The following is a 27,465-nucleotide window of genomic DNA, read 5'->3' as shown; positions in this document are numbered from 1 at the left end:
GGCAGGTATAGTATGTATGTTTGTTTGGCAGGTATAGTATGTATGTTTGTTTGGCAGGTATAGTATGTATGTTTGTTTGGCAGGTATGTGATGGACGTTCTCTCTGATGGGATGTGTACCCCTATTCCCTGGTGGGCGTTGACCCCTTCCTCCCTGCGGTGTTGACCCTCCCCACTGGGATTACAACCCATACCCCGTCTGGTCTATCTTATCTCAGCCCCGGGCTGATGCAAAGCGATTCACCTGTCATATCTGATACCACACAAAAGTGTGTCCTTGTCAGCGTCTCACAAGCAAGTGGTTTGTCAACCTGTCAGCCATGTTTATCACTGGTTGTCATGACCACAGGATAAATGGCCTCATCCAAACTTCAATGGATCTCTGTTCTGGGAAGAGAAACCCCAGCCAGGTGGAACTCAGACAGCAAGCAGCAGGACCCAACAGGGAGATGAGGACTGCATGGACTCCTCTGAGCGGCCCAAAAGCCATCGATCAACACTATTGATTATGAACCCATGCCATGACCCGGTTCACAGGAGTGTTTTGTCAGTGGGTCTGAGGTGTGTTGTTTTTAATCGTTTCGTTTTTATTGAATAGAAAGTGTCTGAAAGGTTGGGCGAACGGTTCAGGAAATACCAACACACGATCACAGTGGGGATGAGATTAGACACACTGTCCTACGTACTTCTCACCTCCTCTGAGCGCTCGCTTTTGATACCGCAGCATCGGCTCGTTTACCTGATGAAGACAATGAGACTGACTTTTTACCTGTTCCCTTCAACTCCTCTGGAGTAATAATCTATCAATCCATCTGAGCACAGACTGCTGCTTGAGTCCCATCCTAATATCCACAATTATTCAAATTGAAATGATTTCGATGGAAATGTGAGCAGCAGCCTAAAACCAGGAGACGGGTGACTTGGCATCCCATCTCTTGGCAAACCCCAGCAACTACACAACATGACTGTTACATAGTGATTAAACCGCAATGTTACGACTACAACATGACCGTAACAGTGATTCAACCGCTATGTTACGAACACAACATGACTGTAACAGTGATTCAACCGCTATGTTATGAACACAACATGACTGTTACAGTGATTCAACCGCTATGTTATAAACACAACATGACTGTTACACACTGACTCAACCACTATGTTATGACTTGTTTTAGCAAGGTGATTTTAACCACTTTGATAAGCAGTCATTTACCCCTACCAACAATATTACCTTTTATTTCTTTGGAGTTTTTTAAACTCTCTCATTGGTCACGCCCTTCATCAATATTCATAGGAGCCGGGGTCGGCGGCTTCAGGTATCTGCTGCGGTCATCGCAGTGTTTCTGTCAGATTAAAAACTTGATCGGAACTAGCGCCAAGATGGATGATCTGCCTCCCCCCCCCCCCCCCATGCCATCAGATGTCCTCTGGAAGCTGCTGAATTATGGATGACGATGGAGATTCAGAACTGAAGCGCACACAGATTAATAACCTCCTGCTATGGTGGCTGGCCCAGACAAATAAAAACAGAACCGGGACTTTTTCAAGAAGTACATTTGTTCCAAACAAAGCTGTGTGCCAAGCGAAGACTGGGCTGTAGCTCAATATTCCCCTTAATCATATTCCAAAGGCATTGTTTCAGCACCAACTTCTAGGAAAATTAATAGGATCCAAATGATTGATTTTGGTTGCTTTAGTTTTGTAGCCGAACGGAGATGGTAGATATTTTTGGATGCAGCAGATGTGTGTGTGTGTGTGTGTGTGTGTGTGTCTAGGCATGACACTAGGTAGCGAAGTTGTTATATTAACATGGAGCTATGGCATTTTGTGTGTGTGTGTGTGTGTGTGTCTTAGAATGGCGTTGAGTTAGCTAAGGTATTCAATTAGAATGGAGCTATGGCCTTTTGTGTGTGTGTTTGTGTTAGCATGCTGTATGTGTTAGCATGGGCCTATGGTCCTGCTCCATTCATAGCTGCGTTAGTGTAGCCTGGAGGCGGGGGACAGCCGCAGAGCTGGTGATGGACGACAGCAGATGGTGTTGATACATCAAGTGAATACTAACATGGTAGCACAGACACACACACACACACACATACTAACACACACACACACACACGGTGTGCAAACATTAACACACACATGTGCAAACACACCAGCACGCACACGCACACACGTGTGCAAACACGTGTGCAAACATACACACACGCAAACATTAACACACACAGAAAAGGATGTGTAAAGACATATGGGAGCACACAGGCATGCTGCCCCTGTCCATAAATCTCCCATACATTTATTGCATTATTTAAAAGGCTGGCACGGAAACGGACCTCCCTGTAGGCAAGGCGTCGGTTGGCACTTCTGAAAGGAAAGAGGGCCCAGTCTGGTTTTATTTGAGGGTCATCCGCGACCAGATCACTACCCAAGCAAAGGCCAATCCAGCTAATCTCCACATTCATTAAACACGACCGCCTAACTCAGAGGGAAAGATCGGGAGGGGAGTACCATATCGGTCCTCAAGAAGTGGGGCGAGGCTGAAATGGACCGACCCAAGTGGCCTAATTCCAGTGGCCTCCCCGACGTGGAGCGGAGCTCAAGTGGTTTTGTTTCATTACAGCCTTTGAAGAGGACACTAGGTGAAGTGGACTTGACCCAAGTGGACCCGCAGAATGTGTAAATGTACTCGCTGAAGAGGCTCTCCATGTAAACCCTGACACTGCAGCCCTAGTAGCCGCCGTCCGGAGGGTTGGGCAGGGAGCCGGGGGGGGCGATGACTTCGTGTATTTTCTCCGGGCTGTGGGGAAGGTGAACCGAGCTGTCGCCGTGGCAACACTCACCTCGTAATGGTTCTGTCGAGAGACCCGGGGGCTGCCTCCTGATTTCTTTAATCGTGGCCCACTGAGAGCCCAGACGGGGGAAAGAGGGGCACAGGCTGTAAATAAATCCACCCCAGACTCCGGTGGGTTGGAAATAGGCTACCGTACGGGCAGACCACAGGCCTGGGGAGAGAGGCGGGAAAACGTGGGCCGTCACCATTCCCCCCCCCCTCCGATGGTGCATGAAGGTCGGTGAAGGTGAGAGGCAGCAGCAGCCAGACGTCACCTTCCAGCCCGTTTAACCCGGGGATGGAACATGACTCACTAGGAGCACAACAACAGAGTAACTGAGTAACTCGGAAACTCTGCCTGATGCAACCTGTGGTCGTATGGGGAGAAATGTATCTCCTGCTCTGAGGTGTCTCGTCTTCTTTAGAGGACTGATGGGGGTTTTGTAGTAAATGGACTGCATTTATAAAGCGCATTTCTAACCAGCGCTCTACATTATTGCCTTATATTCATACACACATTCACACACCGACTTCGGTGTCAGCCTTGCAAGGAGACAGCCAGCTCGTCAGGAGCAGTTCGGGTGAGGCGTCTTGCTCAGGGACACCTCGACACTAGAAGGAGCCAGGGATCGAACTAGCAACGGATTACCAGCCAACCCGCTCTACCACCTGAGACACATGCCAGCCCCGTTTTCCCTCCCCTGTCCGTGGCTGTCCGTCGGGTGAAGTGTATAAACAAACCTTTCTTTGATCAACCTAATTATTAATTCTCATAATTATCTCATCCGTCATGTCCACTTTGAACAGAAAACGCCCGATGTCCATTGCAAACTATTCCGCTGTAATTGTAATGCTCCGGGTGCCTTTATTATTTGATTATTGAGCCTGACCTTCCCTCACAGCCGTGTTAATGGTCTTCTCTGTCTCGTTCCCTTTGGGTGTTGAACCAAAGCAAACTAAAAACCACAGTGTGACTTCAGTGTCAGTCCGTGGGTCTGAGTGCAGAGGTAGCCTGCAGCCCGACGATGATACAGAATCCCTGCCCTAGACGGAGAAGCGTGGTGGAGGGAGTGCTGGAGGGACAGGGGGCTCGTCTGCAGGCGCTGACTCCGTGGCGTGAGAAAAATGTCATGACTCATGCGCTAGGCAAAGGGCACAGAAACACTCCAGGCGAGGCCTTGGCTAATCTCTTAGATTAAGGCTAGATGAATGACCGACAGCAGCTGCAGCCGTACGGTTTGCAGAGGCTGAACCCGTCTCCCCGCATGACACTGTCACTTATCCTCCTCCTCCTGCTCCTCACCGGCTCAAGAGAGGAGATGAGAATTGATTTGACGAGAGTTGAATCGTACAGACCTGATGAGGAGATGACCCCCCTCTGTCCAGAACCACAAAAGAACCACACCACCATTGTTGTCCCCGGCCGATCTGAAGCAGTGAAAGTATCTATCATTAAGCTTCCATTACCTCATCATTTCCAGGGCTACTGTAACCAATAGCAACCGAACCCAGATCTGATCTGTTCTAGTGTTCCTGTAACCAATAGCGACCAGACCCAGACCTGAACACGGGGCGGCCATCGCAGACGATACTTATGACATACTATTGTGTGGCGGGTCTGAATTATTCACACTCCGGGCTTTCCAAGGACAACTGCGCCTCTCTCTCATTTAACAAACGGGGGCCGGGATGTCGAGGAATGATGTGTCGTCACCGCCGATATCTCCACTGAGATGTGCTGTCATGCTTCAAGGCTTTCACCGCCTTGACTAGGGGGTGTTCTCCTTCCTCCACGTCACGGATGAGTATCCATTTCAAAGTCAAAGGAGGAGGACTGGTTGAAGGTAAACCCCGGGTGAAGGCGTTCAGCGGGGAGGGTTCACCCTCCGCTGACGGTCGGCCCGGTCCTGGTTTTACCTCACTCCTCGCTCCTCCGCGGAGGCTGATACTCCTCCGCAAGCGGAGAGCGTGGCGAGGAAACTGGAGACACCCCGCGGACGAAGCACCCATCGGTGTCTCTTCCCCCTGGCAGACCTGCTGGTGCTGGGGGTGATGGGATGGGGGTGGGGTGCCCAGGTGTGGACAGGCTGAAAGGGCCCCAGCCGGCAGCCGATTGGTCGCGTTCAGTTTCCGTTGACAACGTTGACCGTTCTAGAATAACCTGTGGCACCTTCTAGAAGAGACGTGTTGAGGGGAAAGGCTGGTCTTTTAAAATGCAGTGATCCTTGCGTTTACCTTCACTTGGGTTCTGGTGGCCACTCAGGTGTTTGCAGGTCTGAGCTGCGAGCTGTCATTTTGTGAATGGAATCAATCTCAGCTTCTACTGGACTCTGGGTTTGTTTGGATCGATGGTGGCTGGACCCCTGAGATGTTCTGAGGTGTCACCTGGAAAAGCTTGAGAACATTTTTAACGCAACATCAACCATCAACCAGTGAAAGTTCCTTCTCTGAAGAAAATATTCAAAGCCAAACTTTTGAACAGAAAACCTTTTGAGGAACAAACTTGTGAGGACCTGAATCTCAAAGGAGCACTTGTGTAGGTCTGCCAGGTGGCCATGCCCTCCTGCTGTGAGCCTCTGAGGAGGGGCTTGTTGCGGCGCTACAGGCAGGTGCCGCGGGCTGAGGCTGACCGAGCCTTCCCTTACCGGGGCCGGGGGTCCACCAACCGATGCCTGGTACATTTCGGTAGGTCACCCCCCCCCCCAGCACTGAGCTTTGAGTCTCCCTGTCCTCCCTCTGCCTTCCCCTTCCTGGTGTTCCTTATGGTACTGAAAGAGGAGGTTTCAACCTTCATCAATAGTCAGGGCAGGGAGTAAAAGATCGCAATTTTATGTCACAGACTAATTATCCTGTTTTATTTTCGCCAATATTATATTGAGTGGGGAGGCTATGCAGAGTCTAGGTGAAATCTGGGCACCTTGGGTTTAAATTTACACAAACGTGCATCCTGTTCAGTTTAGTCCCAGCTGGGGGAGATTTGATATCCTGTTTAATATTAAGGCAATATTATATTGAGGAAAATATTCTGATTTTCAATATTGTTCAGTATGTTTTGATTAGAATTATTGACAAATGGTTTGTGGCAGTATAACGTGTCTGGCTTGATTGGCTGGACCCAGTTGTCATTGTATTTATCACAGCTATAACGGTATCGTGATCAATCGTGATTTAACAAATAAAAATGTCTCTTTGTTATATTTAAAAAGATCACATTACGGATCTATTGATTTCCTGTAGCACCCCCTACTCACTATGCACTTTCACAAGTTCATCTCCAGTGAGTCTAATTGACTGTCACATCGACTATCTCACAAATGGAGTTTGATTTTGGGGAATATGTGGGCTGATTAAGGCGTTTAGTGCCCTAATCTCTCTGGGGCCTTCTGCTCTCCTGTTGTGCCAACAATAGTTGAATCACTGATCTGAAGCCAATCCAACGGCTAATTAAACGTTCTGTTAGCTTCCTGTCTGAAATGCTTCAAATATGTTTCCCATACATTTTAATAAGTAACTTCATGTCGGTCAGGAATCCTTCAAACCTCCAGTGACGTTGCTATTTTTGTTGTATGAGAATCATGGTCTTCTTTCTAAATTCACTGAATAGTCTTTCTGTTTATCACCTCAGCTCCTCTGTTTCAGTTTTATACCCTTCACTCGTTATTATGGGAGTACATTGTGACGGATCGTAAGTCATCAAAGTGATATCAACGGATCCTTTGCCTTTGTCTTTCAAAAGACTCAGAAGCCATTTCTTCTGTGAAGATATTCACCCCAAACTGATCCTTATAAACACACTAATACCGAGTGGAAGGCTCAGACAGCCACCACCGGGCTTATTGGATCCACCCTCTGTGTTCACGTGTTACCCTGCGGGCTCTTTGTTCCGACTGGAACCCGACTCCCTGCTCTGAAGTGGATAGGTAAATGGTTCACCTATTGTGGTTCCTGTTTCCATGCTGTCACTTCCTGGTCCTCTGCCTCATCTGATTACCGTGCAGACCGTCTGATACCCAACGCTGTCCGCCCAGGCCTCGTCTCGGCCGCTACATCTGCCCGGTCAAGATTGAGTGATACTGGTAGTGGTTGTTGCACTATGACCCCCTGCTGAGTGACTGCAGCCATGAGGTTTAAAGAGGGGGAAGAAGGGAATCACATCCACCTTTTCAAATGACAGTGTTTCGAACATTCAACCGATTGTATTATTAGTATGATGGCAAGTTATTACAAAGAAAATGATTGTTGACTATTTGTCGTGGGGTTTTGTCTTGGAGACTATAAATAGTGTTATTTTGTCCAATAATAATAAGACCCATCTGTAGTTATCTTTACAAATAGATTTGCAGATGAAAAAGGGATATGGAAAGAATGGATGACCAGAGAGGATATAAGGGATGGAGAAAGGATGGATGCTATACCAGTTTTCTTTGAGCCCATTCTAATCTCATGGCGTCCAACTCTCATGTAATCAATCTGATGAAAGCATCTTGTTGTTGTCATGGAGGCACGACCAGGAGGTGGAGAAGGAGGAGGAGAAGCAGGTGGAGGAGGTGTAAGGAGGAGTAGTGGGAGTTATTAAGGAGATCTATGAGGCATGACTACCAGCTAATTGCTGGACCGCTTCATCCTCATCTGCATCTCCTCTCATCGTTCTCAGTGCTGTTGTCTTACGGAGAGACCACATTCACGACGGCTTCTCCTAACCTTGTTCACGAGTCTCACAATCATACGGGTCCTCTAAGGGTTTTCCTTGAACAGGTCCGAGAACTGCAATGCACTTAACACCACAAACGCCACAGCATCTTAAAATTCCATTTAGATTCAAATCAGTTAATTCACCGTAAACCGCTTAAGATAAAAGCCTCTTCTAAAAAGTATTTGAGTAAATAACTCATTTATTTTCCTCACCCTTTTCTTCTGCCTCCTTTGAAGGACCAATCACCTCTTCCAGATGCCTCACTCCCTCCCCCCCAGTACCTCATTCTGGTCACCTGAACCCTTCACCCAATAAGATGTCAGTTGGGGTACCTTTGAGGCTAACCAGAAAACAAAGCTCAGAGGCGAGGGATTGGCAGTGATATGTACAGAGGTAGAAAAGGAGAGCTTTATACCTTGCGCCGCCTCCTCTCCACTGACTCTCAGAAGCCTTCTGATGGCCCTGGATCAGCTGAGGGAACGGTTGTTTGCGGGCGCCCCACGTTTGTCCTTGAGGGGTGTGGGGCTTCGGGGTTATCGTGAACTTTCAGTATTCGTTCAAATCCCCCTGCCCCGATAGAGCTGCATGACTCGGCAGCCAAGATGGCTCCCTCCGTTCTGTTTCAACCTCCAGCTGCGCTTTTCGCGTTATGCAACTAAACCAGGAAGTGGAACTTTGGGGGATTATTTTATTCATCAGATCAAACACGGCTTTCCAGTCGAATCCCCGTATCTCCCGTGTGCCGCGATCAGGATGCCGACATTGGCCGAAACGGACGGCTGAGCGGGATGTTGTCGTTGTCCTCCACTCGACCAGTGCCACAGAGCATGTCGTGTGTGAACGGCGCCACAGAGCACGTCGGGCCTGGCTCACGATGGCCCACACAAACATTGGCGTCTCTTTCCATCTTCCCACACATCCCCCCTTTATCAAGGCCTGGAACCCCCCCCCCCCCCCCCCCCCCCCCTCCCAGTGGCGCCACAACAGCACGGCGCTTTGATACCCGCCGTCGCTATGCAATATTAATCATGCGTGTTGGAGTTAATGCCTCTTTAATGTATGTTCTCCGCCATGCGTCTCCCCCCGTGTCACGCTACCCTAAACCACTTGTTTGGGTAATGGCTGTCTGGTCTCCCAAGAGGGGAGTCTGTATCGCGAGGAGGGGGTTGAGTTCACAAGGATATTTAAACATCCTGGAACGGGGTCATTACTGATTCTGGGCCCGTTAAAGGCTCGCAAGCATCAAGCCCAGATCATTCGTTAAACCAAACGCGGGTTTAGCGAATCACCCGGGCTGGATGCTGTTGTCTACCACACCTACATTTACATTTAGCAGACGCTTTTATCCAAAGTGACTTACAATAAGTACATTGTCAGAAGAAAGAGAAACAACAATATATCGCTGTCGGTACAGTAAGGATGTTAATAGAACAAAGTGCCAACCATTAACAATCACTAGGTTAACCCTTTCCCCGTATACAACAGAGATAGCTAGCTAGGACAAGATGCTACACAGTGCTAAGTACTATTTTTAAGTCGCATGATGTACAACATACAATAAGTGCGTAAGAGGGGGGTGGGGGGGGGTAAGAGGGGAGGCTATGCACAGTCTAGGTGAACTCTGAGCACCTTGGGTTTTTATTTACCCATGGGTGATCCTGTGCAGTTTAATCCAAGCTGGGGGAGATTTGAACCATCATTTGATGTGCGAGGTCTGCTTATCTTGTCCCGGCATGTGTAGTGGCGGCCGTCCAGGGAGCCGACTTCTCCTCATGTGACGAGCTCCACGTGAGAGCGGCGGTGGTACCATTTAGCAAAAGACTCCTGGATAAAAGGCCAGATGGATGGCTGATTGCTATCTGTCTCTTATCTCTGTCTTGTTCTCTCTCGGTCTCTGTCGCACTCTTTCGTTCTCCTGTTCTCCCTCTGTCATTCTCTCTCGTCTCTCTATCATTCTCTCTCTCGTTCTCTCTCTGTGGTTCTCTCTCGTTCTTGTTCTCTCTCGTTCTTGTTCTCTATCTCTCGTTCTCTCTGTCTCTTTCCCTGTCTGAAGGAGCACCACATCTCCCCCTCCACTCAGGTTCTGACGTGCCGAAGCAAATTAAGTCTTTAAACCCGGGGCTGGCGGTTCTGACACCTGGGCTGCTTTTATTCTGAAGCCAATCAGAGATTCCAAAATCAATGTCATCGGAGGCACTCTCAATTGACCAATAGCAGCCCTTTATCCATTTATTGTCGTGCATCCCATACCGCGGCGTTCCCCTCGTGTGATTGGCTGTTGGAGGCCAGAGGGCGGTCCTGCAGCTGCTGCCCTCTAACGTCTCCCCATACGGTCATGGGTCGTTAAGGGGGAGGGATAAATCAGGACTCTCACCGGTGTGGTGCCCCTGGGCTTAGCGTGGCACCAGGTAATTGCGGCCGCTGTAATGAGAGACGAAAAGCGGGAAGAGGTTAGCGCCTCGACCGCACTGCTGATAGCACGCTTAATGATATTATTAATATCTGGGAGGGGGGAGAGGAGGAAGGGAGGGGAGGGAGATGGAGGGAGCGAGGAACATGAAGGGAGCGTAAGAGCTTTCGTATCGAAAAACAGTTGAACCGTGGACGATGGGTATCGAACTGGGTACATTTTCCGGCTGGGAATCGAACAGCCTGACCGATACGCTACGGCGCCAACACATCACCTCCATCTGGAGTCCCTGAGGAACAGAAGGAACATATGTCTCCAGTGTTCCTGCTCCTTGACAGTCTCATCAGTCTGTCATCGCTGGAGCACTGACGGCAATTATTCCTTCAATTAATAGAGATTTTTTCCTTCTTTGGAATAGTCGGGTTTAATGCAATGTGTCCGCCTGTCTCCCTGTCTGTCTGTGTGACAGTAGTGCATCAATATTTTCTGGCTGGTGGCTGAATCTTTGCGCCTGAATGCCTCCCCGCCTGTCTGTCTCCCTACCTGACTGTCTGTCTGTTGGTCGGCCTGTCCGTCTGTCTGTCTGCCCATATGTCTGTCTCTGTGGTCTTGTGCACCAGTCCCTCTGTCTCGGGGCCACAGTAGAGTGTGTTAAGCTAACTAGCGTGGCTCCATCGATTCTGTCAGCTAGCCGAAGATCCTGGGTGACCTTTAACCCTGGCTGGCTGCTTCCTCTAACAGAATGAAAGTCTTATGGAAGACAGGCCGATCCGCTGGGAATGGGGGGGGGGGAATCGCTCGCAGCGAGGTCATCCACAGACACATACACACACTGACAGCATGTACGCACACACACATACACTGACAGCATGTTCTCAAACATACACTGACAGCATGTATTCACACACACACTGACGGCATGTACACACACGAGCACGCACATGCGAAAGCACACACGCACACTCTGACATCATTTATTTACTAACACACACACACTGGCTGCATAAACGCACGCACACTGACAGCATTTGCAGGCAGGCAGACTGACTGACTGACTGACTGACTGGATTAATGTTATCTAATCCTGTGAATGTCTCAAAGAGACGAGGAGGAAGCCCTTCCCGTCTCAGCTGGGGGTGCGGGTGCGCTGGGTTATTACCTGATGTGCACAGCGGGGCGGAGCCTCCCTGATGACCTGTGTGTGTGTGTCTGTCTGTTTCAGGAGTGTGTGGCTGCTGCGGGCCCCTGAGGCCCCGCTACAAGCGCCTGGTAGACAACATCTTCCCAGAAGACCCCAAAGTAAGTAACCCCGGGTGAACCCCTGTTAAGAGCCATGTCTATTTGTAGCACCATGTGTGGGGCTGTGCCTGGGTGGTTAATTTCACAGTCCTGTCACAGTCCAGGACCTGATCCACAGAACCAATCCAACGTCCAAAGTCATACATGTTTCACCTGAAAGGCACACTCTTTTCATTCACACCATGTTGTGTATTTCGTTGTTTTTCCCGAAATGGACGAAAACATTTGAGTGATATATACCAAATACTTTTATGAGTAAATACTAACAGTATTGAGTATAGTACCCTGTGTGTGTCTTTTATATTCATAAGCGACGATCACTTCAATAATGATCATGATACGCATGCTAGTATGCTACACATGCTTTTCGGTTACACGTGACCGTTACAGTTTGTGTTGCCATGTTTTGCTCAATCATGCATCAGAATCATAACAAGCGCGTTCTTTTTGTTTGTTTCTCTTTGTGAACCGCTCCTTAATGAGCTGTCAATGGTGCTGAGCGACAAAACCTTCATTCTACAAAACCATGATTGGATTTTCAGTATCAAGATACACACAAAGATGTTGTTGTGGTGACGCATATTTAGAATTATATATATATATATATATATATATATATATATATATATATATATATATATATATATATATATATATATATATATATATATATATATATATATATAAATATAAATATATAGAGATATTAGCTGTGGCGTTAAGATAATTGGACTGTCATACTGGTCCCTGAAGCCTTAACGAGCTGAGGGATCTCGGATCATTAACATCGACATCACATTAACAACACATAACTTCCCCCTCCCCCCCACACACACAACCACGTACCGTCAGCCTTCCAAACAACCTCTGCTAATGACCTTGCTAAGTGCTGGCGTCGCGCAGCGTAGCGAAGAGTCTCCTCTCCCCCCCTCCCCTCCCTCACATCCCTCAGTGTTGAGGTGTGTTTGGGTGAGGGAGATTTGTGCGTGAGGGAGGTGTGTGCCTGAGGGAGGTGGGTGTGTGAGCATTGCGTTACAGACAGTGTTGCCAGGTTGGGCCAGATTTCCCAACCTGGCAACACTGACGCACCTGTCTGATTGATCTCAGCGGTAGGTTCTGGTGGGGGGGAGGGGGGGGTCCTTTGCTGTCAGCCGGCAGGTGGAGAGGGACCTGGTTCCGCTCGGCTGCTCCTGACCTTGTCCATTTAATTATTACCAGTCTGGAGCTCAGCAGAGCTCTGTCTCTGGGGGGGGGCTTCATCTTGGCTTCATCTTCCTCCCTCTGGCCCCTGTGACGAGACATCAGCCCTGCTTTCAAACACCCGCGCTTGTCTCTTGGAATTGCGTGTTTCGATTGCCTCAAAACACGGTATTCGATGGCTTTAAATCTTTAAGAACCAGTGGGGGTTTTATTTTGATTGGTAACATTTTTAAAGAATGATTGACAGTTGACTGTGTGAACAGGATCAGATATAGCTGGGACGGAAATGGTTGTGTTAACCTACCTTGGAATCAACTGGAATTCCTAAGTGAGCCTGTATCAAATCGAAATGCTAATTAAATTTTTAGGCCAAAATTAAATGTATGTATTAAAGTTACGCCTGGAACTTTGAATGCTTCCGAACCCAAGTCCTTGGTTATTGTTTGAGTGTGTGTGTGTGTGTGTGTGTGTGTGTGTGTGTGTGTGTGTGTGTGTGTGTGTGTGTGTGTGTGTGTGTGTGAGAAATAAGATTGTTCGGCGCTGTGTTTAAGGGGAGAACTGATTTCATGAGCATTGTTCAGCACCAAGCCTCATAATGGGCCGATGAAATAAATCAAATAAGTAGAGCTAAAGTTAATTAACAGAATTCATCACACTGCTATAATAACTGAAATAGGAACAGTCACACGAGTTAATGGGACGCAGTGTGTATTTTGGATTAAGTTGATGTCAAGATATGTTCAGTAATGAGCTAATTCTTCAGTTGTTTGAAGCAAGTAAAATAAAGAAATATCACAAATGACCTGGTTGAAAGGGCCAGTGTCAACCAACTGGTGGACACTACTGCAGACAGTAAGAGTGATGTAAAGAGTGGGATGGATAGTCAGAGAGAAAGTGACATTAGGAGTGAGATGGAGGCGGTAAGAGAAAGTGTGACATTAATAGTGAGATGGAGACAGTAAGAGAGTGATATTAAGAGTGAGATGGAGATAGTAAGAGAGTGACATTATGCGTGAGATGGAGACCGTAAGAGTGATATTAGGATTGAGATGGAGACAGTAAGAGAGAGATTGACCTTAGGCGTGAGATGGATACATTAAGAGGGAGAGTGACATTAAGGGTGAGATGGAGACAGTAAGAGAGAGGGTGTAATTAGGAGTGAGATGGAGCTGGTAAGAGAGAGGGTGACATTAGGCGTGAGCGAGAGAGAGCGACATGAAGATAGAGAGAGAGACAGAGAGAGCCAATAACAGAGAAATTAAGAGAGAGAGGGATGGGAATGACAGAAGATGAGCAGAGTGAGAGTCACAGACAGATGGACAAAGATGGAAAAAACAGGTTACAGCTGGAGATATGTTGGCTGAGACAGCAAGGCAAATACTTCAGGGGATACTGAGAGAGAGATGGAGACAGGAGCAGAGAGAGTGAGAGAGAGAGACAAAGATACAGAGAGAGAGGGACAGAGACACTCATAGACAGACTAAATGTGGAGAGAGACGGGGCGACACAAGCACACACTTTTAGGGGGAGCAGATGGAGCGATAGAATTAGAAAGAGAGGCTGAGGGAGGGAGAGAGGCTGTGGGAGGGGGAGATGGGGAGAGCAGATCCAGGGATAGAATTAGACAGAGGCCGAGGGAGGGAGAGAGAAAGGGAGGGGGAAGGAAAGGGGAGATGGAAAGAGTTAGAGGCAGATAGAAACAGAGTCAGAGGAAGATAGAGAGAAACAGAGTTAGAGGAAGAAAGAGATAAACAGAGTTAGAGGAAGATGGAAACAGAGGAAGTTGGAGGCAGATAGATGGAAACAGAGTTAGAGGCAGAGAGAACCAGCGAGAGAGGCAGGTAGAGCTCGAAGCGGAGGCCACAGGGAGGTGACCTCTGACCCACGTGTCCCCAACAGGACGGGTTGAGTAAGTCGGACATGGAGAAGCTGACCTTCTACGCTGTTTCGGCGCCAGAGAAGCTGGACCGCATCGGGGCCTACCTGGCAGAGAGGCTGAGCCGGGACGTCGTCCGGCACCGCTACGGGTGAGCTGACCTCTGACCCCTCCTCACACAGTGCCGCCCTGCACACAGTACTAACATAGAACTGAAACAGATAGGACTGGCTTTGTACCACAGTACTAACATGGTACCTACAGTACTAACATTTAGTAAGAACTGAAACACATAATACTGGCATAGTACCACAGTACTAATATGGTACCTACAGTACTCACATAGTACATACTGAAACACATAGTACCGCAGTACGAGCATAGTAAATAGTATACTGAACGTTTCTGAAACACATAGTACTGGCATAGTACCACAGTACTACCATAGTACCAGAGAACTAACGTGGTACCTACAGTACATGTAGTACTCCCATAGTACCCCAGTACTGCCGTAGTACCACTAACATAGTACAGGACGACGTGGAGTCTGTCTGGTTGAAGGGGCTCTCGTTGTTTTGGGGGAGACTTCTGGTGTTGGGGCAGAACAGACCTGGTGGACGACGGGAATAAAACCTAAGGATAGAAACGAGGAGCGGCGTCTCTTGAATGGACTGACTCCAGGGAATCCATAATCAATGCTGGCAAGAAATGATGGATGTTTTATTAAGTAGGTGAGAGAGAGAGAGAGATGGACAGCTAGCGCTGAGGGGGAGAGTGAGAGGGACAGGGATGAGGGAGGGGGAGGGATGGGGATGGATGAGGGGGAGAGAGAGAGGCCCCAGTAGTGAGAAGTCTCTGAGCGATGTCTCCCCCTGTTCAATGTCAGTGTCCCTCGCCCACACAGGCCAGCATACAGTCAGTCCACTCTTACCCATGTTTATGACTAGTTCACCATGATTATAACTAGTTAGCAGAGCTAACCTGAGCCTGTGCTCTCTGAGACTGACCCTCATCCGTCTCCAGGAACGTGGTGATCGCCATGGAGGCCCTGGACCAGTTGCTGATGGCCTGCCACTCCCAGAGCATCAAGCCCTTCGTGGAGAGCTTCCTCCACATGGTGGCAAAGCTGCTGGAGTCCAGGGAGCCAGACCTGCAGGTCCTGGGCACCAACTCAGTACGTACCCCTCCCTATATCTATACTGCTACATACCAACTCAGTACGTACCCCTCCCTATATCTATACTGCTACATACTGCTACATACCAACTCAGTACGGACCCCTCCCTATATCTATACTGCTACATACTGCTACATACCAACTCAGTACGTACCCCTCCCTATATCTATACTGCTACATACTACTACATACCAAGTCAGTACGTACCCCTCCCTATATCTATACTGCTACATACTGCTACATACCAACTCAGTACGTACCCCTCTCTATATCTATACTGCTACATACTGCTACATAACAACTCAGTACGTACCCCTCCCTATATCTATACTGCTACATACTAATAAATACTGCTACATACCAACTCAGTACGTACCCCCTACTTATACCTATATACATATTAATACATACTACTACCCAGCAACTCAGTATGTTCCCCCTCCCTATACCTATATTGCCACATACTAATGCATAGTAATGCATACTACCGCATACTATTACATACTGGTTGATGGGTTTGGGAGGGTGTAGAAGGTGGTGGAGGATGTGGATTAGTGGTTCATGGGGTTGGGAGGGAGTAGAAGGAGGTGGTGGTGGAGGTGGTTCATGGGTTTGGGAGACAGTGGGGGATTAGTGTGTTGTTGCCGTTAGCTGGGAGCTGTGCTAATTAAATGAAGCGCCATCTCTAAGCACAGACCTATCCTCACTTTAGGAGGAGTTTACAGCCTGGCTGAGGAAGGTGTGTGTTGGTGCAGCATAGTGTGTGTGTGTTGGTGCAGAATAATGTTTGTGTGTGTGTGTCGGTGTGTATTGCGATATTGTGATAATGTATTGTGATAATGAAGTGTTCTTAATAAGTTGGAGTTGGCCGCTCTAAACAGGAGCATTAAGGGCACCTCCCAGCGAGGCTGTGGTCCTGATCGACCAGGGTCTTCACGGGGCGAAACCGGCCAGGGGAAACATGTTGTTAATACTATTTACATGTTGTATTATCAACATGTGAGTGTGTAATACGTATACAGTGAAAGAAACGTCTAAACACCCTATGATTGGAAAGAAGCTAAACTAACTTACTAGTCTGAACAGAACCGTAGAACTACCGGTTCAGATCTCGTCTCTTCTCGTCTGTGAACCGAGTCGCTGACGCAATGAATCAACCATCTGAGACGGAGAGGGGAGTAACGACTCCGCCGTCGGACTGAGCGCGTCACGGCCTTGAGTGTGATCCCCCACGCTGCGGAGTCCCCCTCTGTGATTGGCTGGTGTGGTCTGTGATGTGGCTGGTCGTGAGGTGAGGGCGCCTGTTGATCAGGCGGCCCCCTCGGCGCCTCCTTTGATCCGCGGTGCTCCTCCCCTGCCGTTGCGTGGAGCAGAGATCGACCCCTCGGGCGCGGTGCAGTGTTTAACGTCTCGGGGTGAATACACAGGCGTCGCGCTGCCTCTCCGTCTTCATCTGCCTTGCTCCAGCTGGTTTGTTTACAAGATGGCCGTCCGGATAAGCGGTCTCCCCTCCCGGTGTCTGCCGTCCTTGGAGAAGGTCGAGCTAGTTCATCGCGAATGGGGGCTAGCAGCTAGCAGTAGTGGCTAGCTGGCGTGCTATCCTACTAGCTTATTTTAATGAACAAACCTCCTCCTCCTGATGTCTTCTCCTCTAATGTGTCCTCCTCCTCTATAGTGTTCTACTCCTCCTCTAATGTCTCCTACTCCTCCTCTAATGTCTCCTACTCCTCCTCTTATGTCTCTTACTCCTCTATGACACATCTCCCTCTCCTTTAATTGGGCTTTCAGAAAAGCCCCCAGGGAGGCGGGCATATTTATTAGCAACATATAGTGTATCACGGTGATGTAAGACACACACACATACACACGCACACACACACAAACACACACACACACACACACACACACACACACACACACACACACACACACACACACACACACACACACACACAGTGTCTGTCTGTGTTACGTTGAAATTAGCACACACACACACTCATCAACCGAGCCTGGTCGCTAGAAGGCATCTGTGACATATGAAGGCCATTTCCCCGCCACTCGGCCTTATTTGCATGATTAGATCGGAGCTCAAACAATCCGTCCTCCATTTTGTCTGGACTGGTCCGTCCTGCACGCCAGGATGTTTCTCCTCTGCTCCTCTTTGTCCACTCTCTTTTGTTTGGTCAAAGTCACGTTGAGGTCTCACAAAAACACTCTGTTGGCGGGCTGTGAACCGACGTTGATCTGGGCCCACGCCGTCCCCCTCTTCCTCTTCCTCTGATGCCAGATCGGGGAGGACCTTCAGCGGGGGAGGCCGTGCTGATGGGTTCTCCTCTCCCCTCTTCTGTCGGGTTCTCCTCTCCCCTCTCCTGTCGTGTTCTCCTCTCCTGTCGGGTTCTCCTCTCCCCTCTCCTGACGGGCACAGACGGACAGAGAGGGAGGAAGAGAGGGAACAGACAGACAGAGAGGTAGGGAGAGAGGGAACAGACAGACACAGAAAGGGAGGAAGAGAGGGGACAGACAGACAGACAGAGAGGAAGGGAGAGAGGGGAGTGACAGACACATAGAGGGAAAAGGGAGGGAGAGAGGAGACAGAGACAGACAGACAGAGAGGAGGAGGCAGAGGCAGAAGGTGTTATTGAAAGAGAGGGGTAGGACTGTTCCTCTTTCTCCACCGTCACGGTGATAGGAGGGGGGCCGAGTGCTGCTGCAATATGCTAACGGACGACGATAGCTTAGCAACTGGTGGCCCTGCGCGTCCGTTTGGCGTGCTCGTCTCCGTGACCCCCGTGAGACGCCGGGGGTGTTAGAGGGCGTGGAGGGGACCGCAACCACAATCTTTGCAGGCTAATCGTTTCTCGCCGTCAGACGACAAAAGCGGGGATGTGGGTCCGGGCCGGCCTTTGTTGGAGCTTCCATTAGGGAGGGGGGGGTGCGGGGGGTGAGGTCTATTTCCAGCACCGCCGCCGCCACTAGCTAGCTAGCGTCCCCTCTGAGTGTCTGCTGCATTCAGCATTTGACACCGGTGCTTTATGCCGGTGCTAATTAAAACCCGGGCCGTTAAGGCTGTTTAAATCTGAATGCTGGGGGTGGGGAGAATTAACATGACGAATGGTTATCAGCTCTGCGCACACAGACACACACAGACACACACACAGACAAACCCACACACACACACACACACACAGACACACAGACACACGCACACAGACCCACACAGACACACACACACACACAAACCAGTTGGTCTGAGCTCCATGAAAACATTTCCATCCCTGCCTTCCGATGCAGAGGTGCAGGGAAAGGACAGGAAATGATGTCGTAATGCAACATATTCAAATTGCTTGGTTGGATTTTAGTTTTAATCCAATCATCCACGGTGAAATGGCCACAGAAGCCCTGCGGACCGTTTAAAGGAGCTAACCAGGCTAACTGGGGTCTGGGGATGGAGGATGCTAGTGTGAGAGCATTAGCATACCAACCAGGTCGGCCGGCCCACCAATCAGAGTGTGTCTCTCTTGTCCCCACAGTTTGTGAAGTTCGCCAACATCGAGGAGGACACGCCCTCGTACCACCGGCGCTACGACTTCTTCGTGTCCCAGTTCAGCGCCATGTGCCACTCCACGCACGAGGAGCCCGAGACACGCTCCAGGTACACACGCGACGCACGTGCACACGCATGCACATGCACACGCATGCACATGCACACTCATGCACATGCACTCCCTCCACACCACAGCCAGGCTCTGGGGGATCATTCCCTCTCTCCTCATTGGTCAGGGCTAACGAAGCAAGCTACCTGCATTAATGTGGTTTGTAGTTGATGAGTTAATTAGTAGTTCATTAGTTTGGAGATGAACTGCTATTGGTTTGGATGTAATGGAGCATGGAGGAGCATCTGGCTCCTGTACGGATGGAACATTGGTTTTTCGTCTGTCTGTCTCTCTCTCAGTCTGTCTGTCTCTCTACCTGTCTCTCTCTCTTTACCTGGTTGTCTCTCTCGACCTGTCTGTCTCTCTGTCCCTCGCAGTCATTCTACATGTCACTCTCTACCTGTCTGTCTGTCTGTCTGTCTGTCTGTCTCTACCTGTCGGTCTTTCTCTCGACCAGTCTCTCTCTCTCTCCCCCTGTCTGTCTGTCTCCCTGTCTGCTTCTCTCCCGGTCTCTCTCTCTCTCCCTGTCTGTCTCTCTACCTGTCAGTCTGTAGGATCTGGGTGGCGGGATACACGGGGCCTGAAGGGCGTGGTGAGGGAGACTGAACCTGTCTCTCTCTCTCTGTCTGTAGGATCCGGGTGGCGGGTATCAGAGGCCTGCAGGGCGTGGTGAGGAAGACGGTGAACGACGAGCTGCAGGCCATCATCTGGGAGCCGCAGCACATGGACAAGCTGATCCCCTCCATGCTGTTCAACATGCAGGACGCCGAAGACCTCGACAGGTACCCCACATGGTCCAAGACCATCTTTTCCTTACCCGAATCGTGAACTTGAGTATCGGCCGATATGGAGTGTATATACTGATACAGCACCTAGCATTGTAACTACTAATAGCACTTGTTCTCATTGAAGGGGTTCTCTTACGATGACGGCAATGTACAATCGATTCACTTACTGCCAGAACTAGATAATTTACAGTCTATTATTATTATAATACTTTTGTGTTCTTCAAGTTAAGCGTGAGCATCCATGTTTTTCCAACTTGGTAGCTCAAACGCACGTAGGTCGGAGACAACGCGTTTCCCGTTCCGACTTTCGACCTCAAGCATCGAATGCAGCATTACACTTGTTCATGACGCTCTCCGCCTGTCTAGTAAAATAGTGTCATGTGAAGGTATCGGATTTGCGCAGAGACTTGCTTACTCCCTGATACCCGTTAATACAGTATCGGAGGAATTTCGGACACTGGTATCGGTACCGGAACAACTCTATACGACGCCCCCTTCTCTCTGTCTCTCTGCTCGTCCCTTCCTCTGTCCCCCCCGCCCCTGTCTGTCCGTCTGAGCCCCTATGCAGGCGGCGGTCTGATTGAGCGGATCCAAAGGTACGGCCACACTGAATGCGTTGCGCGCGTAAGGCGCCTAACCTGCCGCTTGATCATTGTGTGTCACAAAAATGGTTCAACGGGCCTTACGGGCCTACCCAGGTAGATGAGCCCGCCCAAAACTTATTTTCCCCCGCTGCTTTTCTTTTGCTCCACAAACATGGCTGAGATCACCACCATCGCTGCGCTGTATTTGTTGTGGGAGTTCGAGGAGAGTAGGAAACCCAAACGACGTCGTGTTTGGGTGCATGACATCCTCCGTAGGCGCTCACAGCTGGGTGAGTTTCACCACCTCCTACAGGAACTCCGCCTGGATGACGGCCGGTTCCAGCCGTGTTTTCGGTTGACTGGGGCCATGTTCGATGACCTGCTAGCCCGGGTTGGTGCCAGGATCTCCCGTCAGGACACCAACTGCGGGCGCTCCATATCAGCTGCAGAGCGCCTGTCTCTGCCGGTGACGTCGGGTCAAGCTCAACGCTGATTGGCTATCGCGGCTAAGCATCACGCGTAGGAGCGTAAAAAGGCGCGTTATTTCGGCGCGTAAAGCGCGTCTAAGGCGCTGCTTTAGAGCGTGTAACGCATCTACGCGCCTAAACCAATGGTTCCCAATGCAAAAATGGCGATTTTCTATGGCTCTAACGCGCTTAACGCGGTCAGTGTGGCCGTGCCTTAAGGCCTTGACTTAGCGTCTCATCAGGACCCGTCTGAGCGCGTGCCAGACAGATGCCGCTCCCTGTGGCTGTCATGGCGACGTCCCGACTGCCTGTTGCCAAGAACCGCACACGAGCGAGCAAACATATACGCACACATACACACACGTGCACGCTTGCGCGCATGCACGAACACAAACACAAACACAGCTGGGAGCCCAGAATATATCTTTAATCCTTTCTTTTTTTGAATAAACCCCAACCTCTGTCACACTGTCGCAGCCTTTTTCTCGGTACGTCTCTCTCTCTCTCTCTCTGTCTCTGTCTCTGTCTCTGTCTCTGTCTCTGTCTCTGTCTCTGTCTCTGTCTCTTGGTCTGTCTGACTGTCGCTGTCTGTCTGTCCTGGTCTGTCTCTCTCCTCACTTTATCCCTCTCTATCTCTGTTTCTGTCTCTCTCTCTGTCTCTGTCTCACTCCGTCTCTCTCTGTCTGTGTCTCACACACACACACACACCTAGACACACACACACACACACACACACACACACACACACACACACACGCACACGCACTCGTTTCCCTTCCTCCTAATCCCAGTCCTGTAGCTTTCTTTCTTTTTGGGTTTGTTTGTTTGTTTGCCTGTTTATTTCTCATCTTGCCCGCACCTTATTCCTCACGCCCAGATTCTCTGCCACGGTCTGGTTCTCCCCCTTAGATCGCCCCAGATCCCCTTAGATCCTCCCAGATCCCCTTAGATCCAGCTAGATCATCCTAGGTTCCCCCAGATCCCCCTCGGTCCCCCCGGACCCCCAGCCCGAGGTACCTTAGACGGGGCGCCCAACCCTGGTGTCTCACCCCAGGAGGGCTGCCTGCTCCCTGGGGAACGCAGGGGGCGGGAGGTGGAGGTGCTGGGTGGATGCTCTTCTCCTGCATGCGTCACTCTCTGTTCTCCTCCCTCTCCTCCTCCTTTCTGTTCTCTTTGAGGACTCGCCTCTACCTCTGCATTCTCCTCCCCTCCCATCATCCATCATTCCTTTATTAATTCCTCCTCCAACCTCCCTCCCCCTCCCCACCTTATCCTCCAAGTAGTTTCCATGTCAACACACATCTATTTTTAGAGCCACCCCCAAATCCCCTCCCATCCCAGGCCCCCTCTGACTTCCCTGTCTCTGTACCTAGAACTCTGCCTCCACCCTCAGCCTCCTCCGCCTCCACCCTCCGCCTCCACCCTCATCTTCCTCACCCTCCACCCTCAGCCTCCACCCTCCGCCTCCACCCTCATCTTCCTCACCCTCCACCCTCAGCCTCCACCCTCCGCCTCCACCCCCATCTTCCTCACCCTCCACCCTCAGCCTCCTCCGCCTCCACCCTCCGCCTCCACCCTCATCTTCCTCAGCCTCCACCCTCAGCCTCCTCCGCCTCCAACCTCAGCCTCCACCCTCAGCTTCCGCAGCCTCCTCAGCCTCCACCCTCAGCTTCTTCAGCCTCCACCCTCTGCCTCCTGCGCCGCCAACCTCCGCCCCAACCCTCAGCTTCCTCAGCCTCCAAGCTCTCCCAGCTTGCGCTGCCATCAGCCACAAGGCAGGAGGAATGGCGGCCATTCTGTTTCCCAGACCATCTTCCCCCTTTTCTTAGAAAAGGCTGAACGGTTCATGTTCTGTCCTTGCCGTTCTGTGTTCTTCAGTAGACTACGTCTTTAAGTTGAACCTCTTCAGGGCTGTTCTCCTGTGGAGACCAGCTTCACATCAACGGTTAAATGAACCACCACCAGCAGCGTGTTATTCACCCCCCCCCCCTCGCTTAATGAGGGTCAGTTTCAGACGTCTGGGGCTTAATGAGCCAGTCTGTCGCTATGACGACCACCGGCAGGCAATTAAACCCTCAATGTGACAAACTGGCCCACCGTGCTGAGCACCATTTCAAGAACACGGTCCGCCCAGGAAGAGAATTCAGTTTGGTCTGTGTAGTGTTTCCAGTGGAACCCCTGCTCCCAACACAAGAGATATCTGACATTAGGTTACCGCTGATATCCCAAGGATCCTTCCAGGTTGGAATCAAACCCCTAACCCTGGCAGTGCCCAATAGAAAACTGGATCAGTTGTAGAGTGTGGTTGTACTGGGCTGCTCCCAGTATCCCCAGTAAAAGACTGGTTCATCCTCTTTGGCGTTTGTGTAAATTCAGAGGCTCCTGGTCAACTTTCAGGAGAGAGAGAAAGAGAGTGAGGGAGGGAGAGAGTGAGAGGGAGGGGAGAGAGGGAGAGAGTGAGAGGGATGGGGAGAGGGAGAGTGAGGGAGAGAGGGAGAGGGAGATCTAGCTTGTTCGCCCAGCCCAGAGAGAGGCAGAGCAGCTTGTGACTGATGCATCTTTTCTTAGCCCTGATCGATGTGGTCTCAGCGGGGGTCTGAGCCCCAGAACCATCCGGTCTCTGGCCTCCATCCATCTCCAGCCCCCCCGAGAGGATAACATACTCTTCCTCCCTGACATCTGCATGTCACTGCTAGAACAACAAGGTTTTTATTAATTGAAAATATTCGGTTGTCCGGATTTTTCCGATAAACCTAAAATGGAAACGCACCAGGTGCTGTCGAAGCCAAGCTGTCAATAAGCGGCAATGCTTGGCCATTCAGGAGTGCTGCTGTGTCACCAGCTAATCCCTGGTTCCATGTCCCGCTCTGAGGCCACTGGGGTTATTATTCATTATGGAAGGCATCCATTTTGGGTTTGAAAAGATTTATGAAGCAGCATCATGGGATCATTGATATGTTACCATGTTGCCTTGTAAACTACGACATGACTTGAGTACAGTTTTCAGGTATCTGTACTTTACCCTGACAACTTTTATCTTTTACTCCCTACATTTTAAGGGAGTTAAAGATACAATTTGAGGGGAATTATCTTTTGTTTATTTATTTTACCTCATTGCGTGCCTTCAAAACATCAAGACGGATTTTACCCAAAATGGAAAGGACAACATCACACAGAATAGACGATCCCTTCCTCTGTGAATCCATCAGTGCGTATCAGGCAGACAGACGTAACGAGACGAAAAGGGCGTAAAACACAGAGACCAGGGAGACTTCTCCGTGAGGAACGGTGTCTGGGAGAACTAGCAGCCTAGTGAGGATGGATGAAAGTGAAGCCGCAAACACCACAGATGGAGCCGATTCAGAGCAGCGCTCTCAAGACATTCCCCGTCCGCGGCCGTGCTCAGGAGAACTGTTTGAAGTAGTCGCTCTGATAAGGATTCTTGGCGAATGCTTTGAGTCCTGTAGAGATGAAGGAATTTCTAACAAAAGGGTTTAGGGCTTAATTAGACGTGAAGTGCATTCTCGTTTTGATCATAATGTTTTGAATTATGTGGCTGACATTGAAAAAAATTTGAACGTTGAAGCAAAGTTGATGTTCAGTATATAGTTTATTTTATTTGAAGTCAGAATGGTTTAACTTTAACATTCTTTGAATTATACTAATATAACGTGAGGTTATGTTGGATTTGCACAGAAATTCTACTTGCGTAAAGAATTTGTGTACTTTATTTCTTTTCAAGAACTAAATTCATTCATAAAAACATTCAGCCAAATTCCCATTAGAATTTCCCCCCTGTAGTCAGTAGAATATTCCCGCAAGAATGCTACAAAAATAATGTATCCAGCTGAATATTTCCACTAAAAATCTTCCCCAGAACATTTCCATTAGAATATTAACAGCTGAAACCTAACACTAGAATATTACCGGCTGAAACCTAACACTAGAATATTACCGGCTGAATCCTACCACTTGAATATTACCAGCTGAATCCTACCACTAGAACATGGCCATTTGAATCCTACCACTAGAATATGACCAGCTGAATCCTACCACTAGAACATGACCAGCTGAATCCTACCACTAGAACATTACCAGCTGAATCTCTCCACCAGAGTGTCACCAGTAGAGTGTCACCAGTTGAGTGCGTCCACCATAACACCACCAGCTGAACCTCTCACGCAGAACGCTGGCAGTCAGACGGGCTGGGACGGCTCCAGCTGTGTCTGTGGGTTCATTCACAGCGCTGTGAGCAGGCTATAAATAGAACGCTCGGGTTATTGGATGAGTTAGGACTGCCGTGCCGAAGCCCCCCAGCAGACATCCTGTCATGATCCTGCAGAGAGTCTGAATCTCGCTCGGCTTAACAGCACTAATAATTAACGGCTCGGCACCAGGGCCTCAGCTGGCTCTCATAGCTCTCATTGTTACGTAGTGTTATGTAATGTTATGATCTCCACATCCACGCCGCACACAGCTCAATGCAGGGCTAGGCAGGCTAGCCAGGTGGGGAGCTACATGCTGGGCTAGCCAGGTGGGGAGCTACATGCTGGGCTAGGCAGGTGGAGAGATACATGCTGGGCTAGGCAGGTGGAGAGCTAGAAGCTGGGCTAGGCAGGTAGAGGGCTACATAATTGGCTAGATGCGAAGAGAGCTAGATGCTAGGCTACACGGGAAGAGAGCTACATGCTAGGTTATACTAGGCATATGTTTTTTGATGGTAGATCAAAGAGAAAGTGCTTTCCAATAAATCTGGGTCTGAAAATGTAAAACTTGCATAAATCAATTATTATTCCAACAATGGAAAATAGATTAAAGGAAAATTAAGATGCTATCTGATTAATCTCTCGCGCTTCATCTCTCTTCCACAATTTTCTCTCTCTCTCTCTCTCTCTCTCTCTCTCTCTCTCTCTCTCTCTCTCTCTCTCTCTCTCTCTCTCTCTCTCTCTCTCTCTCTTCCCCCCCCCCCCCACAGGGTGGGGCACCCCGCCACCCCCTCGGTGGGAGGTCAGGACCCCGACCCGGACCACCAGGAGGACCCAGTGGTCCTGGCTGAGAGCTGCTTCAGAGAGCTGCTGGGCCGCGCTGCATACGGAAACATGAACAACGCAGTGAGACCGGTCCTGGTGTAGGTTCACTACGCAAACACTCACTCTGGGGAGTTCACTCACTCACAATCACACAAACGCTCACTCTGGGGAGTTCACTCACTCACAATCACACAAACGCTCACTCTGGGGAGTTCACTCACTCACAATCACACAAACACTCACTCTGGGGAGTTCACTCACTCACAATCACACAAACACTCACTCTGGGGAGTTCACTCACTCACAATCACACCAACGCTCACTCTGGGGAGTTCACTCACTCACAATCACACACTCACTCACTCAATCTCACACACTTACTCACACACATACTCACTCACTCACTTGGGTAGTTCACTCACTCACAATCAAACAAATATTCACTCGCTCACTCACTCGCAATCATGCACATACTCACTCACAATCACACTCACTAATTGACTGACCGACTGAATAAGTCATAATCACTTACTCACTCACAATCTTACTCACAATCTCACTCACTCACAATCTCTCTCACACACACACACACACACACAACCACACAATCATACACATACTCACAATTTTACACACAATCAAACACTCACTCACTCTGGGGAGTTCACACACAGACACAGACACCCACACATACAGTCTACCTGTCTTGACCGGGGCACAAAGTGACATGTTCTTTTTCTCTGCAGCCACCTTGACAACCATCACCTGTGGGACCCAAACGAGTTTGCCGTTTCCTGTTTCAGAATCATCATGTACTCCATCCAGGTGAAGCCCCGCCCCCTCTCCCACAGCCTCCTATCACAAACTGTGTGTGTGTGTGTGTGAACACAACTCATAGTTGTTTGGTGATACGCAAACTTTTTTTGCAAGGTCAATAGAAGCATATTTCCTATGTAACGTTATACTGTATAATTATATATTTATTTTATTAGTATTTTATTTCTGGTTAGACTACAGACATTGGGACTCAAACCCACAACCTCTTGGTCGGCACCATAGCCACTAAACCAACCTTTTGTATACTATTCACGACGCCATCATCCAATGGGACTTTTTTTAGATACAGGTGGCCTAGAGCCAGCAGACCTCGGGGATTGAACCCTGAACTGCGTCTCAATGTATGTGCCCCCCCCAGGCGCAGCACTCCCACCATGTGATCCAGCAGGTACTGAACCACCTGGACACCCATGGCCGCAACACGCCCCGGGTCCGGGCCGGCATCGTCCAAGTGCTGCTGGAGACCGTCGCCATCGCCGCCAAGGGCTCTGTGGGTGCGTCACTTTGTCCGCTCTAGCTCTATAGAGCCTGCATTAATACACTCTGACCGCTCTAGCTCTATAGAGCCTGCATTAAGACTCTGACCGTTCTAGCTCTATAGAGCCTGCATTAATACACTCTG

General features: G+C 49.6%; 1 protein-coding gene across 1 annotated transcript in view; it reads left to right on the top strand.

Moving 5' to 3' along the window:
- efr3a (EFR3 homolog A) overlaps positions 1-27,465 on the top strand; it is a 70,289-nt gene that overhangs the window by 15,729 nt on the left and 27,095 nt on the right. Inside the window, exons 2-9 of the mRNA XM_079750818.1 lie at positions 11,155-11,231; positions 14,331-14,458; positions 15,331-15,481; positions 19,015-19,136; positions 19,770-19,919; positions 25,952-26,104; positions 26,753-26,831; positions 27,202-27,337. Of these exons, the coding sequence (XP_079606944.1) occupies positions 11,155-11,231; positions 14,331-14,458; positions 15,331-15,481; positions 19,015-19,136; positions 19,770-19,919; positions 25,952-26,104; positions 26,753-26,831; positions 27,202-27,337 (996 nt within the window). The remainder of the gene's footprint in view (positions 1-11,154; positions 11,232-14,330; positions 14,459-15,330; positions 15,482-19,014; positions 19,137-19,769; positions 19,920-25,951; positions 26,105-26,752; positions 26,832-27,201; positions 27,338-27,465) is intronic.

The sequence above is a fragment of the Pollachius pollachius genome, assembly GCF_949987615.1.
Source record: "Pollachius pollachius genome assembly, chromosome: 14".
Lineage (NCBI taxonomy): Eukaryota > Metazoa > Chordata > Actinopteri > Gadiformes > Gadidae > Pollachius > Pollachius pollachius.
The sequence above is the reverse complement of the archived record's forward strand: the minus strand, read 5'-3'. Positions and strand labels throughout refer to the sequence as shown.